At 39.2% G+C, this 16,067-nt stretch overlaps 1 protein-coding gene across 7 annotated transcripts in view; it reads left to right on the top strand.

The window, feature by feature from the left end:
- The window catches only part of LOC149281360 (calcium uptake protein 1, mitochondrial), an 85,122-nt gene extending 78,046 nt beyond the window's left edge, over nucleotides 1-7,076 (top strand). For 6 of the 7 annotated variants that reach the window (XM_089499364.1, XM_089499365.1, XM_089499367.1 and 3 more), the window contains 2 exons: nucleotides 1,058-1,147; nucleotides 6,916-7,076. In XM_089499364.1, coding sequence (XP_089355490.1) covers nucleotides 1,058-1,147; nucleotides 6,916-7,076 — 251 coding nt within the window. The remainder of the gene's footprint in view (nucleotides 1-1,057; nucleotides 1,148-6,915) is intronic. The other variant, XM_089499369.1, reaches the window with a different exon arrangement.
- The last annotated feature ends 8,991 nt before the right edge of the window (nucleotides 7,077-16,067 follow it).

A 16,067-nucleotide genomic window follows, 5' to 3' on the forward strand; every position in this document is an offset into this window, starting at 1 on the left:
ATATTCAACACCGTATTTTAATTTAAAGGTTAGTGGGCATTTTGCCTTTAATTCAGCTTTAGAAAGCTATTACTGAGCTCTTACGTTTAAAAACAATGCAATGACATACTGCATCGCTCGCTTATTTACCCAAGTCTGTCGTATTATAGAGATATAGCGCAATACAACTATACAGATATATCAATAGTGTATGGAGTAAAGAGAATGTCAAAAAATTCTGTGAAATAAGACTATTAGGTCTTCAGCACTGTATATCTAGATTATACTGACAAAATCCTTGTGATAATCCAGTTGTTGCCAAGCCAAATGATGACAGAGCATCATGGGACTTGTAGTTACAATTAAGAGAGCAGTCTTTTGACTACATCTGCTGTGCATCTATCTTCCATGGCTTTTTTTGTGTTGTAAAAAAAAAAAAAATTTCATAGTTGCTTTATTTTGAAGCAATAGTCTGCTTTAAATAAAATCGTTTTCTCAAAAAGTGACTAAAGCGTGTCATTTTATCTTATGAAATTTCTAGAAGGGGTCTGCAAAAAACGTAATTCCACTTACAAAAATGATTCAAGTTCTGTGACAAATTTGTATAATAACTAAAACATATTGAATAACACTCCAGCTTGTACGATTCAAACTGAGCCTATGTACATGATTATTCATGTTGATCCAGGGGGTTCAAAGTCCCCCTGACCTTAAGGGCAATAACCAGGCCAGGGTTTTTGATTATCCCACTTGAGCGCTGGCAGCTCAATCAAAATGGTTGAAACTGACTACATGTCTTCCATCCAACAATTCTTGCTTTGCTTGTAGCCCTTGAGGCCTGGCGTTCGGCACCTCTAATGTATGCTGTATGTGCAGTATTCTAAGTAATAATTATTTCGATTGCAATCTAGTATATATTGTATGTACCTGAATTGTTTTTTCATTGAAAGGTTTAAGGGTTAAAAAATAAGGGAAATGTGTCCGGTTTTAAAAGGTACTAGATGCCTATGGGAAATCTGAATTTAATGGGTTTCACTTACTGTAGTTGTTTCTTGCGTTTGTGTCTCCATTTCCCTAGTTACAATGCAGCAAGTTGCCAGGACAGTGGCCAAGGTCGAACTCTCAGATCACGTCTGTGATGTAGTCTTTGCGCTCTTCGACTGTGATGGTAAGTGTGAATAATCTTTAAAAATCATACTTATTACTTGCCTTCCGTTTCTGTGGCACTTTACGGCTGTAGAAAATATACTGGTTTTCCTTAACTTGCACCTTTGTACCTGATGAACAGCAGTGGTTTATGTCTTCGGTCTAATGCTAAATTCACCCTTGGGGTGAAGTAGGAGTGCTGTAGATGTGAAATCTCTATACACAGCAAACGTGTAGCTTACGCTTCATGTAATTTTACATTGTCATGCCAATTAATTAAGACGAGTCACTGTTTCAGAGAAATAGATTACGCTAATGAGGTTCTCTTTCTTGCTGGGCTTTGTAATCAACCAATTTTTCACCCCCCCCAAACTATCGAGTTCATTGTAAGAAACCTCAAAACATACTATTTTTGAAATAAATAAAAGCTTCAGCGTTTTATTGTGTATTTAACAGGCAGAAAAGTCTTCAAGTGCTCTTTATGTTTCTGTTTTCAGCATTATATTTTACTGTAGACAAAAAAAAAAAAATCTAAGATCTGCATATCCTAAGACAGGCGCTACATATACAAACATGAATGGCAGCTTGAGAACTTTTCAAGTTAAACATTAAGAAAAAGAAGAGCATAATGATCAGATGATTAAGTCAGGGGTGTTTGTCTAGTAGATCTAAAACAGATACAAAGGCTCATATGTAGTTGCCTGAAAAAACATTATATTATGCAACAACATAAATATGAATAAATATAAATAAAAAACGTGTTTTCAAAAAATATTGCACTTTTTTGGGGCATGAGTTTCTCTTCAATAACAATCATAAGCGCTTATCGGTAATGAGAATGAGGGGAAGGAGATATATGTATACACATACACTCACTGTCCAATTTATTAGGTACTCTTGTCCAATTGCTTGTCAAGACAAATGGCTAGCGGAACAAGAGCCCCTGAGGAAGTTAAGTTTTAACGAAAAGCATAGGGTGGAAAATACACCACTGCATATATTGAATATTCGTTTATTATTAATTTATGTTAACGGAGTTACCGGGAGGAGAGTCTCAAAAATAGTGACTTACCACACCTTTTTACCGAGGGGAATGCCTGCGCACTTCACAGAAAGCACCTGATTCTGCACTGCTTCCAGAAGAGCACTTTATTTTACGGAGTTGTCCGGTAACCCTAATTTTATCATTGCACATTTTGCACTTGAGCTGGTCATCGGTGCATGTTTGTTTATTTATAATAAATGATATACAGAGATTTTTTAAAGAGACAGTATTACACTAAATTTGGCCTTTCTTGCACATGCCAACCCGTGTCCCTGAGAGGGTCATCCAATCCGGCTTTACCAAGAGAGCTATTTTTGTTGCGATATTCTGTTTTTTGCTGGGATTTGAGGAGTCCTTGCAGATATCCACTTTAAGGAGAGTATTTTGGTCAATTGTTTTTGTATATACTATTATAAAATTATCCATCAAAATTGTAATTAAAAACAGAAATAGTCTGATTAGCCATACCAGCTAGGAAAAAATAAATACAATTGTTTTATTAGAGTTTTACCATCCCATGCATTAAATTACAAAATTATTTTTCATCAAGCTTAACCTTAAAACAGGCCAACTTTAGGATGCCTTTCTGGTACATTGTGCATGTCATTGGGTTCCCCCAAGGGCTTAGATGAGGTAATCCTCCATACAGATACCAGAATCCTGCTCTGTGAAGGTCTGAATATTTGGTGGTTTTTTTTAGACTAGATTTTCTGAAAATCTAGTATTATATTTAACAAACAGTATAAACAAAAGCCAACAATCTGATTCAGTGCAATAAGAGAGGTGGACTCACATGCACCTCCCAAAGAACCAAGAGGTTGAAGTTGAGGAGATGCATTTGGCGTATTAGCTGTGGTTTTTGTTTCTCAAATCTTAACGTGTTGGGCAAGGTAGTTGCTGAGCATTGGCCAACCTCCTAGCTCTTCATTGCAGTTTCCTTCAAGTAATAAAATACAGTAAACCTTGAAATGCCAGCCTTGTATATGGTCATTTCCGGAAACACACGAGGAGTATCCACCGGCAACGGTGTAATCTGTCTCCATGTTGACTTCGGTCAATGGTGCAATGTAGAATGTAGTTGGTGCAATGTAGTTCAATGTAGTGCAAGTAGTTCTTTATGAAGTGCCCTGACCTTGCTGCCTCTGCAGCTTCCCAAACTCTTTAAATTAAAAGTACAGTTCAATAATAGTATTTGTATTTAACTTTATAAATGAATTTAATCACTAGATTATTTTCACTGATATTTTGTCCAGACATGGTGTTTATCTGTATAGAAGTATTAAATTACAATGTAATAAAGCTAATCACATTTAATTCATGCTTTTAGTTACCGCATGTAATTAACTAATCAAGACTATTTCATCAGCTCATTGCAAGCTGGTTTTCGCTTACCCACTCGGCGCCCCTCTCTCTCCTCTGCGAGCCCTCTAGCTCTGTCTCGGTGCCGGCTTGTAATGCTGAGCGCCGGAAGTGACGTCTATTTCTGGCGCTCAGCATTACAAGCCGGCACCGTGGCAGAGCAGGGAGACCCACCGCAGGACTGTTTAAAGGTAAGTACAAAGGGGGTAGACAGGGTAGATAATAGGGAGGGAGGATAGATAATGGCGTCGGCGAAGTTTAAAATGCCGGCCACCCCCCGGTGTCGGCGTGGGGGGGTGACATTTTAAACTTCGCCCCAGTTTGCATTAAGCCTTGGGCCGGCCCTGGTTCACCCTGTCTTTAGCCCAGTCGATTACTAGCAGTACATTTTAAAAGTGATAGGCGTGCACAATGAAGTCCATTTTACTACATATGGAAATTGATGTATTATACAAAACATACTTTCCTGTACGAGCAGGCATCATATTCAGTGGAAACTAGCAAGGAAGGGGGAAAATGAGGCAGAGCTCTTGCTTTGTAATCCTATAAAAATGAATACATGCGTCGATTTGTGTACAATAACTTGCAAAATTGACTCCAATATCCTTTTTTACTTATGTTGGTGGATTGTTCGAGCAATTTTGTATTGTAAGTGATGGTCAGGACACTGCATCATTATTTTTTTCTACAACATCCTAGAATTAATGTGTAATATCTACCTGAACATTAATAAAAGTATTATCCCTGCAACACCTTTTAGTGATTTTGCTTCCAGTCCAATTACTTGTCACATCCTTGGAAGCCTCTAACTAGCGGTACATTTGTCTGCTGTTATTGGACTCTATTTGAGCCGTTCTGAAGGTTTCTGCAGATACTTTCTACCACTCTAATAGTGCAGGTTCATCTTAGTTGCACCTGACCACAATTCTCTTTAAATATTTGGACAAATGTATAGTAGATCTGCAAAAAATAAAATGTATATTATATAATTCTGCTTGACCCAAGCTGTTTGGTAGATATCAAACACATATTTAGTGTGCCATGGATCCCCAACATAAGCTGTTAAAATAAGAGCCCTAAACCCATAGCCATGACTCTTTAGTTACACATTTAGAGTTGTTCAATTTTGCTGTCTCTGATAGCTGAGCTCCAACAGCTTCATGCTAACTAATGTGTATTTGCAGATAATTGAGGACCATGCACAAGTGGCTCTTAGCACTGGATTCTATTAACATCTGGTACACAGAGTGAAAGTAGATTTATCTGCTCCATTGACGCAACAATTTTGCATCTGAAATATGTAATTAAATATATAATGTTTACTTCTATGAAAAATATATTTCAACAGGTGCAGTCTTCAGAACATATTTTTCACGGTAGCATATACAAATTAATGAATTTACTTGGCAGAAGAACACCATTTTCCATCTGTATCTCTGTTGGGCTTTGATCAGTTGAAACAAAGCCTCTGCGAAGTGGTTTTCCCCTTCTGAATCGGGTAAAACTCTTTTAGAGCTACAACATTATTTATCTTTGGTATTGGTATTAGTCCAGGTTATTTTTCGTTCGTTCAAAACACTGACAGAGCTTGGTCAACTAACCTCAACAAGTTAGTTCCACAGCTCAAACTGGATGATTAAAAGATTTAGCCATACTTAAAAATGGAAGAAGTTTTTGTTACAGAAATTATGTCTGACAATATTGATGCTCGACAGAGAAAATTATACCTAATAAAGGATTTGACTGTACAGTGTATGCGAGTCACAGAGTCATACAGTAAGATATATGGTATAGTCCTTTATAGTTTCTAATCACAGCAAAGTTACCATATTTTCCGGGCTGGGTGTATAAGACGACCCCCAACTTTTCCAGTTAAAATATAGAGTTTGGGCTATACTCGCCGTATAAGACTACCCCTCTACCCAGTATACCACAACCAGCCAATCACGGCAAGCGATGTACCTTACCGGTGATTGGCTGGTTGTTGTATACAAAGCCTCCTTGGATTGGGTGGGTCAGCTCTTCCTAACATATGCCTGTCCACACACACACATGTATAGACATACACTGCCCTCACACACCCCTTCCTTTACACACATATACACCTACACACCAGCTTACAAACACACATATACACATACACTGCCCTTACACACACCTGTTCATACACAGACATATACATACATACACTGCCCTTTCTCACACACACACACACACACACACACATATATATATATGTATATATATATATATATAATGTATATACACACACACACCAGCTTACAAACACACAAATACCTACACTGCTCTTACACACACCTGACCATACACATACACTGACCATCTTACACCAACATATAGACACATACACTGCCCCTTTCTCCCCATCTCTTACCTTTCTCATCTTCTGTCTTCCATCCAGTTGTGGGAGCGTGAGGTCTGTCATTTCAGACTTCTGCTTTACTGCTCCCTCAACACTAAGCGGCGCCGGCAATTGATGCTGAGCGCCGGGACATGACGTCATTCCCGCGCTCGGCATCAATAGCCGGCGCGTACTGATTAGGGAGCATGGAAGCCGAGGTCTGAAGTGCCAGACCTTGAGCTCCCTAATGCTGGGCTAGTTAGAGGGAGGTCGTGATCTCCCCAACCAGCCCTGCTCATCGGGCGCCCGCTGATCGCCCTGATGAGATCACGATCTTGCAGCTACCTCGGCGCGGCCCTGAAGACCGGCCCAGGGGAGGCGGCTTCTCCGCTCGCCCCTCCCCTAGAGATTCCGGTCCGACTCGGTAAGTAAGTATACCCGGCGTATAAGACGACCCGTGCCTTTTGATTAGATTTTCACGGTTTAAAAAGTCGTCTTGTACACCGGAAAATACGGTAATCAGGAATTTCCATTGGCATTTGTTTCAGTGCATGCTTCATTTTAACTTAGAAGCATGCACTTTTGTGGTGGAGTTGTCTGTCTCGGGTATATTTTCAATGTTGAATATTTCCACAGCTCAGGCAGTGCACGTTACATGTAAATAATACATACATTAGAAAAAGGGAAAACAATGATAATTGTAATAATGATTTTTAAATGATTTTTCACAGGCATATCATTCTGGAAGATTCATATAAGGCTTTTAACAATTTTTTCTTTGTCTTTTAAGTTGCAAAAAGAAGGTAAAAACATTTGCATTAAACTTGTGGATTAACTATGTCTTCCTTTTGGGACTGGAAGTGCTACAGAAATATATACGTCACACCATCTGCATTGTGTGCTTTTTCTCCAGTTCTTTTGGATCTGACTGTACAGAAAACTTGCTGCCTAATTGTGTAATAAAATACTGGCCATGATTTGGCGAACTGTATCCTGAAATGATTTGTCTAATGTTCTTTGACAGGGAACGGAGAGCTGAGTAATAAGGAGTTCATTGCTATCATGAAGCAGCGCCTGATGAGAGGACTGGAGAAGCCAAAGGACATGGGATTCACTCGACTAATGAGAGCCATGTGGAAATGCGCTCAGGAGACAGCCTGGGATTTTGCCATGCCAAAACAATAACAATGTGCATGTGGCAACCAAGGGAAGCTAGACCTATAATGAATCCAGAAATAACATGTGCATACCATTAAATCAAACCAAACTACTCTTACAGATATACATTTATTTTCTAGAGCAAAATAAGATAATGATGCTTCCAGAATGCAGATAATAGTCTGCACGAAACAGTTTTTTCGTTTTCAATTTTTCCTAGTCTTTGTGTATTTAAAGGAATAGTTAATTTCCCTGCTTGCAGAGGTCTTTCTAGAAATCCTTTAATTGTTGCAGACTACAGAGGGACATCAAGGACAGCAGTTAGACAAGTGCTAACACAGAGAGGTACTATTACTATACCAATTAAGGACCGCTGTTGGACTAATGTTAACACAGAGAGAGAGAGAATTACTTTACCAAATAAAGATTAGTTCAGCCTAACAGCCATAACACTTGCTAATTACATATAACCATCCTTCTATTTCAGGTTCTCTGCTCCAGTTGTAAATATTTTAAGCTGCAATTCAGGAAGAAAGGTGTACACTTGATAAGTGTGTCCTAAGGAGCTTCCTCATTGCAAATGTTTCTTACAAAATATGGGGGTTTTTTCCCCCCCTAAAGTTAACCAGTTTACTATGGCCTAATCGGAAATACCTTAAGTGTAGAACAGTTAGGTCAAGTTGTTAGAAGTTCAAGCCTTACACCCTTTAGTCCGGTTCTTATCCATGTTCATGGGCTGTCAGTGTATTTATGATTCACTGCATTACTTTATAAAATGTATTTACCTACTTTCTTTTCATAGCCAAGGGGTTACACAAAGACAGGTCTGGTGTGTTGTGTTATGTTATGTACAGGAAAATTGTAATTTATATAACAATTAAAATATTCCGTTTGAGGACAATTATCTTTAGTGTTTTCGGCCACAACATATGCAACCTAAGCTACATGCTGCAGCAGATTCTGAGAAATAGTTTGATTTCCAGATATTCATTTTTGATAGCAATAATTCATTTTGTTGTTTCAATTTTGTTTTCTTTAAGAATTTACTTAATATGGATATTCCACACAATGATGATTAAGACATGATGGTACTTAATTAGAAGCAAAAGGTCCAAATCTATAAAATGTTTAAATATTTACAAGCCAGACAGTTTACAGATCACATTATGAAAGCTTAAGATATCTTGATTTATTAAAAATAAAAAACAAAACAAAATCACTTAATAGTTATATAGCTTTATATACAAATCACCATACTTTTGCTTAACCCTGTTACAAAATCATTAGTGAATTCTACAACATTGTAAAACGTTTCAAACTGGTGTTAATAGATGCATGGGGTTAAGTTTAATTTTAAGAGCTGTTTTTGTAACTATGAAATAAATGCTTTATTGTTGTTGTTCAATTGTTTGTGACCACCATCATCTTACAGTGTTTGCAGTCCAAGAGATATTTTAACCTCTTTGTGACCTATGACATGTTTATGTCATTGCTTAAAATGTTCACACCTCATCACTGTTGCTGAACTCCAACTCCATGCATATGATCCCCTTTTTAGCGAATTGCATGCATGGGTATTGCAAAGGCAATGCTTGAACTATCTACACTTTGATTGGTTTCTTCTTTCCATCTTCAGGTTGAACACTGTGGATCAGGTGTTTCCAAGTAGCTGCTTTAGTTAGATAGCCTATGGTCATAGCACATTTTTTCATAGCTATCTCAGCATGTGTTTTAATAAGTCTAATGCCTCTCAATGTCCTGTCTAGTTGTTGGTTTAAAAACAATGTTTTTTTACTTCCAGGCAAAGGTAAACAAAAGGGCCTAATGACATGAGACAAAACATTCTTCTAAATTAGCTCTGTAATTGCATATAGTTAACCAGAAGCTCTACCCATCTTATTCCTCTGTAGGTTGCATAAAATGTAAACTATTTGTGTTATTGGTTCCTATTGTGTCTGCCTTTTGTGGAACCAATAACATTCTTAACTGATACAATCAGAAACACCATTTTACCAATGGTTGCCCCACGAGTCATTATTTTGTAATACAGAATTTTTTTGTAATTTCAGCTTTGTCACTGTTTTATATGTACGTCATTAACATTTAAGTGCAGTATAAAACTATCTTAGGTAGGTTTCTGAAGAAGGATGTTGTGACAGAAACCCGTACTCGGACTGAGTAGCTCCCCCGTAGAGATCTTCATAGTTACATAGGCTGAAAAACATCATGCTTCCATCAAGTGCAGCCTTTCCCACATCTGTTAATTGCTTTTGCTGTTGATCCAAAACAAGGCAAAAAATCCAGTTTGTAGTTCTTTCCAATTTTGCAACAACTAGGAAACAAAATTCCTTCTCGACCCCAGAATGGCAGTCCGATCTCTCCTTGGATCAAGAAAATATTTCCCCATAATTTATAAAATCTATCCCTGAGTATTCTGTTCTTGCTGCTGAAAGCACAATTGCTCAAGGGATTAACCCTTCATATTCCTCCAATCACCGAGACTTAGTGTAGGGTACAAACAGAACTCAGTTTATTGAAGACATCACAGATATATATGCACCAAACATGATAGGATTAGGGGCATGATTTCATCAACCACTAGACAGCTGGGCATCACCCCAGGGTGAACCTGAGGGAGAGGCATCATTCTCTGGGCTCCAATGGAGAGCTCAGGGTCCGAGGATGCTATGGTACATAAAGCCACGTGATCCGACATCGGGACTTTGAGCAGCAGCGCTGGAAACTTCCCTGAGAATAGTCCGCATGGTAGCCGGGCTAGAGTTCCATGGCCGTGGCTGGGTAAACCCCGGTCCTAAAGATTGGTAATAAAACCAAGGTTCCCGAATAAGCTCCCTCTCTTCAACCACCAGCGAGTTTTGCCCACCACGAGTTAAATGTAACCTAAAAAGAGCAACGTGGTGGGACGAATGTCTGTAGCGAAACAGTTATAATTGTCGGCATCGCCGTGTTTCCTATCCGCCGTACAGTTCCATGAATTTGCGGCTAGGTCCTGGTCAGGTGCATCCTGACTTTGTAGAGCCCCCAAATCCGGCTAGTTCATGGTGTTCTGGTTAGGGCAGACCAGATGGGGTTTCCTGTTCGCCCTGTGCCTCCCAATGAGATCAAAGTGATTAGACATAAGAGGGGACTGAGCAGGCAGGTAAGGAGTCTCCCCAGGAATCCACCAGTACCCCTCTTCCAAACTCAAACATACCCCCATGTGTCCTCAGTCTCAGGGGGTTACCGTGACAGATGTAGTTATATCACAGTTCAATTGTTCTGTAACTTTTTTATCTTCTCTGTTTTATGCTGCCAGCTTTGTAGTTTTTGATTATCCTCAGACCTACAGTATTTATTTATCATTTTACCTTGGTAGCCTGAGGTATCTTCAGATGTTCATTTTCTGCAATCCAAAATGAATAAACAAAATATCATGGGAAAATATTATTTCTTAGCTGAATTACCTTGTATTGCTATAATTACCTTGTATTGCTATAGTTATGGAATTTTCATACTGCTGACAAAACCTCTGTTAAAATCTACCACTAGATGGTGCTGTGATGGGCAATCAATTATAAACTCAGTTTAGGGACAGATACACCATATTGTTCTATAGTGAAGATACGCTAAACATTTCATACACATTCACAGTCTAGTTAAATAGGTCCAACAACATACCGTATTTGCCCGATTATTGGCCGCACTCCCCCCCCACACTTTAAATCTTTAAAGTGGGGGTGCGGCCTATAATCGGGGTTTAGCACAGTGATGCACAATTCGTTTCGCCCAAAGCTCGGGGCATGCAGTTCCAGAAGCCGGTCAGGTTTTTTTGTTTTTGTTTTTTTTCATTTAGCCCTGCTGCGGACACGCAGAAGGGTTAAGATCCAGGTCCCCCGCGGCGCTGACAACCCTCGCTGCTACCGGCACTTCCGCCTGGGCTTCTATGAAGCCTTCCGGTGCTCCACCATAGAAGCCCCAGCATAAGTAACGGCCAGCACCAGCGGAGATTGTCTGAGCGCATCGCTCAGACGTTCAGTGGCTTCCAGAGAGGAGGATCCCCCACAGTGCTGCAGGGACCTGTATCCTCCTCTATGGCAGCCGGTGAACGTCAACAACTTCCGCATAGAAGCCCCAGCAGAAGTGGCAAGCAGCAGAAGCAGAGGTTGTCTATGCGCATCCCGCTAGACACCAGGCAGTCTGGGGATGAATTGGTAGGACGAGGGGGGGGGGGGGGATTGGCAAATCTGGGGGTCAGTAGCATATCAGGGGAGCAGAGTGGCATATAAAGGAGGCATAAAGCATATCTGGGGAGCAGAGTGGCATATAAAGGGGGCATATGTATAAGTAATGTGCATTATAAATTGAGGGGGGGACCATAAAATGGCTTTTGGTTTTCCAAATTTATTTTTCATGTTTGTATATAACCTATGCTAACTCCATAAAACCAAAAATTTTAAAATACATGTATTCCTTTTCATTAGGTAAAATACTGTTTTACCATTCCACTAATCTTTTTTTTTTTTTTCTTTCTCTTTAAAATAGCACCAAAGTGCGGGTTATAAACGGTAGCGGCCTATAATCAAGCCATTACGGTATATGCAAAAGTTATTCAACAAAAATATAGGCACTAGGATTTATATTGTCAAGAAAAAAGTATTTTTAATATGTGATTCTATTTAATCTGAATAGGTAGTCATCACAGTAAAACTTTCTCTTTTATTATCACGTCTTCCTTGTATATAATCCCAGCCTGTCAAGTCCGAGATCTATATTTCTGATAAAATGGGTTATTGGAACACGCAATGTATAATGCTGTATAATATTTAAAAGTAGGTTAATAATTGTAAATATTGCAAAAGAAAATGCAAAGTGAGTAACGTGATTTAAAATACTGATAAGTTATTTAAAGAGTCTTCTCTCTGAAAAATCCATATTCTGCTCTAAAGAGAAACCTGTATTGGTCTGAAAACAAATGAAACACTCATTTACTGATTTTAAAGTATATTGATTGAACGTTCTGTGTAGTGAATCCAATCCTTTCCCTTTAGAGAAATCTTCTCAACTACAGATCTTTGCTACTAGCACTAGTCTTTCTTGCATTATTATATATAATGCTGTTTTGTTATCCTACCCTGAACAACTGCATGCCTATACCAGGTTATAATTTGTTACTCGTATTATATTTTTAAGGGACTACGCACCTCTAATCACAAAACTGCTAGGGCTAGGGTCTGAGGGTTTGCAAGCAAAGCATGGCCACAAACAGGCACAAACAAGTTCCACACTTCACAACTAGTAGCAGCCCTGTCAGAATTGTATGTAAAGGAGCCACATTTGGATGAGGGTTACCCTCTGAACAAAATACTATAAATAACACATTTAGAGTGGTCTAATTGAATTATATGTTAACCCCTTAACGACAATTGACGGTCCTGGCACCTCCTTTAAAAATATTAGAAACTTGCCAACGTTTCTCTGGCTCCCCTTGCAGGTTGAATATAGGTACTGCATTCAACCATGCAAGGCAACGGAGCCTAGCTTTCAAATCACAATGGAGAGACCCTCTAGGAAACGTTGGCAACTTTCTAATATTTTTAAAGGACGTCCCAGGACTGTCAATTGTCGTTAAGGGGTTAACATATAATTCAATTGGCACAGTTTTGGCCCCTTAGTACCAGTTGAGCATTTAAACGTGACAGCCTACCTGAGTATTGTTGCTGACCATGTCCGTGGCGTGCTTTACAGCACTCGATCCGGCGCTGGGTGATGTTACTTCGTGATGTTAGGCTTGCATGCAGCTGCTTGGCCACAGAAACCCATTCCATGATGTTCCCGCCGCACAGTTTTTGGCAACTTTTACGCACCATGTGCCTCATCACTCTGTGACCCCACTCTGCGTCATAGGCTGAGTTGCTGCTGTTCCTATAATCCAATAATACCACTTACAGTTGACCGTGGAATATCTAGCGGGGGTGAAGTTTCACAAACTGACTTATTGTAAAGGTGGCATCCTCTCACAGTACCCCACAGAGACCTCCTTTACACCAGTGTCACAGAATTCACATTATGTTACTGTGCTGGGTGTATCTGTTGTGGAAACAACAGAGGAACTGGGGTACAGAAAAATGGCAGCAGGTGGTCTAGACTGATGAGTCACAATTTGAAATATTTGGCTGCAGCAGATAGCAGTTCATCGAAGGGCTGGAGAGCAGTACAAGAATGAATGATTATAAATTCATAACTGAAGTACAATTTGTGTGGGGGAAAAAAAAAACAAAAAATTCCTACCACAAACTTTGGTAAATGCTGGAAAGTGCATGGAAATTGTTAAAATATCACTATTTGAAATACCCTGGGGTGTATATTTTTCAAAAGTATATGGCTTAATGGGGGTAAATTGAATAAGTCAGCTTCAAAGATTTTCCAAATAGGGCATGTTGCTGACAGAGTGAATTGATTATTGGGAGGGGCTGGGAAAGACCCGGCTGTCATGGTCCATATTGGTACCAATGACAAAGTCAGTGGAAAATGGAAGGTCCTAAAGAATAATTTCAGGGAATTAGGAGATAAACTGAAGAAAAGGACCTCCAAGGTAGTATTTTCAGAAATATTACCTGTGCCACGCGCAACAGTAGAAAGGCAGCAGGAGATCAGGGAGGTAAATGCGTGGCTAAAGTCATGGTGTAGGAAGGAGGGTTTTGGCTTTCTAGAGCACTGGGCTGATTTTGCGCTTGGGTACAATCTTTATAGCGGTGATGGATTGCACCCAAACGGAAGAGGGTCTTCTGTGCTAGGGGAGAGGATGGCTAGAAGGCTGGAGGAGTTTTGAAACTAGTGGTAGGAGGGGAGGGACACAGAGATGTTGAAAATGGAGATAGCGCAGAAAGGAGAGGGGCTTCGGATCTCGGGTGGAGATGGGGGGAGGGGCAAGATCAGAACAGAGGAGGTATGTATTAATAAAAACTCTCACAAAATTCAAGAGACTCAGGGTAATATTAAATGTATGCTTGCTAATGCAAGGAGCCTAAAAAACAAAATGGGAGAACTAGAGGCAATAGCATACACTAAGCAATATGATATAATAGGCATAACAGAAACATGGTGGGATGAGACCCATGACTGGGCAGTTAACTTAAAAGGTTATATGTTATATAGGAAGGACAGAAAAAGCAGGAAGGGAGGTGGAGTATGCTTGTATGTTGACAACGAGCTAAAGTCAAATATTAAGCATCTTAAAGACGACAAGGGAAATGTGGAAGGTTTATGGGTAGATATCAACTTGGGGCAAAAAAAAGGAAAAGAACTACTGGCTGGGATATGTTATAAACCACCTAATGTGAATGATGATGAGGAAGAGCAGCTGTTAAAGCAAATTGAGAAAGCTGCACATCTGGGTAACACGTTAATTATTGGAGATTTTAATTACCCGGACATAAATTGGGATAGAGGGACTAGTAGTTCTGCAAGCGGATTCAGGTTTTTGAACCCGTTAAATGACACCTTCATGTCACAACTGGTACAAGCACCAACTAGAAAAGAATTCTTGTCTGGATCTGGTGATAACAAACAATGTTGATCTTTTGTCTAACATTCAAGTGGTTGAGCACTTGGGTAATAGTGATCACAATATGGTCGCTTTTGAAATAAACTCAAAAAAGAAATTGCCCATGGGGAATACTAAAACATATAATTTTAAGAAGGCCAATTTCAATAAGATAAGGGCAACTTTACAACTTATTGACTGGCAAAAATTCTTCAGGAATAAAAATACTGAGGAAAAATGGGATATTTTCAAACAAATAATAGCAGGGTGCACTTCTCAGTATGTACCACTAGGAAACAAATATAAAAGAAACAAATTGAAACCAATGTGGCTGAGTGGGGACGATAAGCAGAAAATTAAAAATAAGAAAATGGCTTTTACAGCATTTAAATCAGACGAATCAGAGGCATCCTATATAAGATATAAGGAAGCCAATAAAGCATGCAAAAAGGTGATTAGATGGGCTAAACTAGAAAATCATTGCCAAAGAGAGCAAAACTAACCCCAAAAAATTCTTTAAGTACATAAATTCTAAAAAAACTAAAAATTAAAACGTAGGTTCATTAAAAACAGAGAGGGGAGTGTTGGTCAAGGAGGACCAGGAAAAAGCAGAAACTTTAAATAACTATTTTTCCTCAGTATATATTAAGGAGGGGAACCTATGGCAATGCATATACATAGGACTACTGAAAAAAATCTGCAGTCAAACTGTGATTGGATGACTCAGGACAAGGTGCTGCAGCAACTAAAGAAAATTAATGTTAACAAAGCTCCGGGGCCTGACGGTATTTACCCACGAGTACTTAAGGAGCTGAGTCAGGAAATAAGTGAACCTCTGTTTCTAATCTTTCGGGATTCTTTTCTTTCAGGAATTGTACCAGAAGATTGGAGGAAGGCAGATGTGGTCCCTGTTTTCAAAAAGGGTTCAAACTCTGTGCCTGGAAATTATAGACCTGTGAGCTTAACTACTGTTGTTGGGAAAGTATTTGAAGGGCTGTTTGGGGATAATATTCAGGAATTCATCAGGAAGAACAGTATTATTAGCAAAAATCAGCATGGTTTTATGAAACATAGGTCCTGTCAAACTAATTTAATTGCATTCTATGAAGAAGTAAGTAGAAGTAGAAGTAGAAGTAGATCAGGGTGTTGCAGTGGATATAATTTACTTGGATTTTGCCAAGGCGTTTGACACGGTTCCACACAATAGGTTAGTATTCAAACTGAAGGAAATTGGTCTAGATGCAAATTCTTGTTCTTGGGTAGAGCATTGGCTTAGAGATAAAGAACAGAGAGTTGTTATAAATGGTAAATTTTCAAGCTGGTCAAAAGTGGTAAGTGGTGTCCCTCAGGGTTCTGTTCTGGGACCAATTTTATTCAACTTATTTATAAATGACCTGGCAGTTGGAGTTGAAAGTCATGTTTCTGTGTTTGCAGATGACACTAAACTAGGTAAAGTAATACAGGACGAGCGGGAT

The sequence above is a fragment of the Sceloporus occidentalis genome, unplaced genomic scaffold (assembly GCF_023333645.1).
Source record: "Sceloporus occidentalis isolate IW3139 unplaced genomic scaffold, rSceOcc1.0.p SCAF_134, whole genome shotgun sequence".
Classification (NCBI taxonomy): Eukaryota; Metazoa; Chordata; class Lepidosauria; order Squamata; family Phrynosomatidae; genus Sceloporus; species Sceloporus occidentalis.